The 3,339-nt window shown below is 34.4% G+C and overlaps 1 protein-coding gene across 1 annotated transcript; it reads right to left on the reverse strand.

Annotated features, from left to right (window-relative positions):
• Positions 1-1,975: 1,975 nt before the first annotated feature.
• LOC108458856 (uncharacterized) lies at positions 1,976-2,812 on the reverse strand. The gene is made up of 3 exons (XM_017758253.1): positions 2,746-2,812; positions 2,516-2,649; positions 1,976-2,350 (listed from the first exon to the last, which is right to left on the reverse strand). Exons 1-3 carry the CDS (start codon positions 2,810-2,812, stop codon positions 1,976-1,978), a joined length of 576 nt encoding a protein of 191 aa, XP_017613742.1.
• Positions 2,813-3,339: the final 527 nt, after the last annotated feature.

Raw genomic sequence — 3,339 nt, forward strand, 5'->3', positions numbered from 1 at the left:
CTTTATTTCGAATGTGATTAAATGCCTTTATTTATATATATTCGAATGGATGTATTAACTTGTATTAATGTATGATATATGTAAATTCATGTTAACTAATGTAATCATGCCGCATAAATGAAGTATTGAAACTTGTTTTGTTTGACATGTAATTTGCATGTACGCAAGCCTTTTAAAATAAAAATATAGTGGGTCTGATATTATATGTTTTATATATATAGTTTGTTTTAACATATGTTGGATCGTGTTTTAAATTATGCTATGTTATGAATGATATGATTTTTAAGCTTAAAAATAGATTAAGTTGCAAGTAATAATGTCATTAATATTTCAAGTTATAAAATATAATGCATAATTGTATGAACTATGATATGATCGATAATGCCTCATAACTCTACTCCGGCGATGGATACAGGTTAGGAGTGTTACATTAAATGGATTTTTAATTCTTGAAAAGCTTCTAAACATGCTTTGTTAAAATAAAAAACAATATCCTTTTCTAAAAGTATACACAAAGGTTTATAATTTTTTGAAAAATCTTTGGTAAACCTACGATAAAAACCAGACTGGCCTAAGAAAATTCTAACTCCTTTCACACTAATGGAGGTAATAATCTTTCAATTATGTCCACCTTTGCTCTATCCACTTCAATTCTGGTTTTGGAAATTTTATGTCCTAATACAATTCCCTCTTTAACCATAAAATGACATTTCTCCCAGTTAAGGACAAGATTTGTCTCCTCATATCTTTTAAGTACCTTAGCTAAATTATTCAAACAAACATCATAAGTGTTACCAAAAATAGAAAAATCATCTATGAAAACCTCAACAAAATTTTCAACCATATTAGTGAAAATTCCCATCATACATCACTGAAATGTGGTAGGTGCATTACATAAGCCTAAAGGCATTCGCCTAAAAATAGATGTATCGTATGGGTAAGTAAAAGTAGTTTTACGTTGATCTTCTAGGGCTACAACTATTTTGTTGTATCCCAAATATCCATCTAAAAAGTAATAAAATTCATTACCTACCAATTGATTTAACATTTGATCCATAAAAGGAAACATAATTACGAGTGGCTTTGATCAAATTTCTGTAGTCAATACAGATTTTCTAACCTATGATAGTTCTCGTTGGGATTAACTCATTACATTCATTCTTGACAATTGTGATCCTACCTTTCTTTGGTACACATTGTACCAGACTTACCCAATAGCTATCTGAGATAGGTAGATAATTCCTGCATCTAACCATTTGATCACTTCCTTCTGTACTACCTCTTTCATGATAGGATTAACTCTCCTTTATACCTTGCTCACCTTCTGTTAAAATAATCTTATGCGTACAACAGAAAGGGCTTATACCTCGTATGTCAGTTATGGTTCAACCAATTGCCTTTTTGAATTTCTTTAAATCAACAATCAATTGCTTATGTTCTGTGAATTCTGCTAAAACAATCATAGGCAAAGTAGAACTATTACCTAAATAATTGTAATATAAATGGGACGGAAGCACCTTTAGTTCAAGCTTAGGTAGTTCCTCGATTGACAACTTGGGTTGTGTAAATTCTCGAACTTCCAACTCTAGTGATTCGAACCGCAGTGGTTGGATATAACTCCTTGAGTTGGCTTCCATCATAGTCATACCTTCATTACCTTTTTCATTTTCCAAGGGTTCAAACCTAAAGTGTTCTCCGATGGGTTTTCTTCAGAATTGCTCTCCATAGAAACTAAGGTTTCTAATTCCTCTATTACTGAGCACTCTTCCATCAGAGTGGAAAATTTCATCACCTTCATAACGTTAAATGTTACCTTATCATCTTGAACTCGCATGGTGAATTCACCTTTTTACATATCTATCAACGTTCTTCCCATGGCTAGGAAAGGTCTCTCAAGGATGATCAGAACTTCCTTATCTACTTCAAATTTTAACACAATAAAGTCAGCAAGAAAAAGAAACTTATCAACTCTTAACTAAACATCCTCGATCTTTCCCTTAGGATATGGTAATGAGCGGTCTGCAAGTTGAAGTGTCACAGTAATGGGTTTTACTTCACCTATTCCCAATAGTTTGAAAATAGATTTGGCCATCAAGTTGATGCTTGCTCCAAGGACGTACAAAGCTTTATTGCAGTAAGATTCTCTGATGTTATAGGGTATCATAAAGCTTTCAAGGTCTTTCAATTTCAGAGGTAGCTTATTTTGTAAGAACGCACTGCACTCCTTCATCAAAGCAACAATCTCATACTCACTAAGCTTTTTCTTCTTGGATAGAATATCCTTTATAAACTTCACGTAGTTGGACATTTGTTCTAAAGCATCTGCTAATGAAATATTGATATGTAGTTGCTTTAGAACATCCAAGAACTTCTTGAATTGTACTTCTCGTTTCTACTTATGCTGCTAAAGTCTTTAAGGATATGGAACTCTAGGTTGATATGGACAACTTGTTTGAAGATGAAAATATGCAAATAAAGGTGTTAGCTTCTCAGAATTTACTAGTTTAGGGTTTACCTCATCAGATTTTTCAGCATCTAATTTTTTTGGTGTAGGAACTTCAACTGTTGGTTGACTTTCCTCCTTTTCAGTAGGCTCATCTTCAACCACAACCTCACTGGGTTCCACAATCTTACCACTTTGTAATGCAACTAATTTGTAATGTTCCTTACACAAACTCTTTGGATTTTTTGTATCATTCGGTAAGGCTCCTTACGGTCTACTACAGAGCTTAGTAGCTAACTAACCCATTTGGTTCTCCAGATTTTCCAGTGTTGATGCTTGACTTTGTATTAAGGCGTCATTTTTCGCCATGTACACCTTCAACAAGTCCTCCAAACTATTTAATGACTCAGCCTGAGGTGATTTTGGGGCTTGTTGGCTAAACCCTTAGGATTGATTGGGTCTATGCTGCATATGGTTATTTAGTCCATTCCTTCATTACTCTAGGAAAAGTTCGAATGATTCTACAATGAAGAATTATAGAAGTTGGACTATGGTCCTTGTCCACTTCTATTTCGACATTGATTCCTTACATAAAAAATAGCCTCGGGTTTGAAGGGTAATTCTCGAAAGAATGACCATCCCACAGTATACGCATGAAACAACATCATACTAACTTGGTGATTGTGCTACAAAATTATTCAAACCATTAGTGGTAAACGATTTTAACATTGATGAAATAAAAGATATCTGAGCAGATAGTGAAGTCAAAGCATCCACTTCATGCACTCTAGCTACTCGACGGTTACGGGTTAGAGGTGTTACATCGGTGACACTTGTTGCGTTGGATTCGGGGACGAACCCGTCACGGCACCTCCTCTAGACCTACGTTGATGGGG

The sequence above is a fragment of the Gossypium arboreum genome, chromosome 4 (genome assembly GCF_025698485.1).
Source record: "Gossypium arboreum isolate Shixiya-1 chromosome 4, ASM2569848v2, whole genome shotgun sequence".
NCBI classification, from domain to species: Eukaryota; Viridiplantae; Streptophyta; class Magnoliopsida; order Malvales; family Malvaceae; genus Gossypium; species Gossypium arboreum.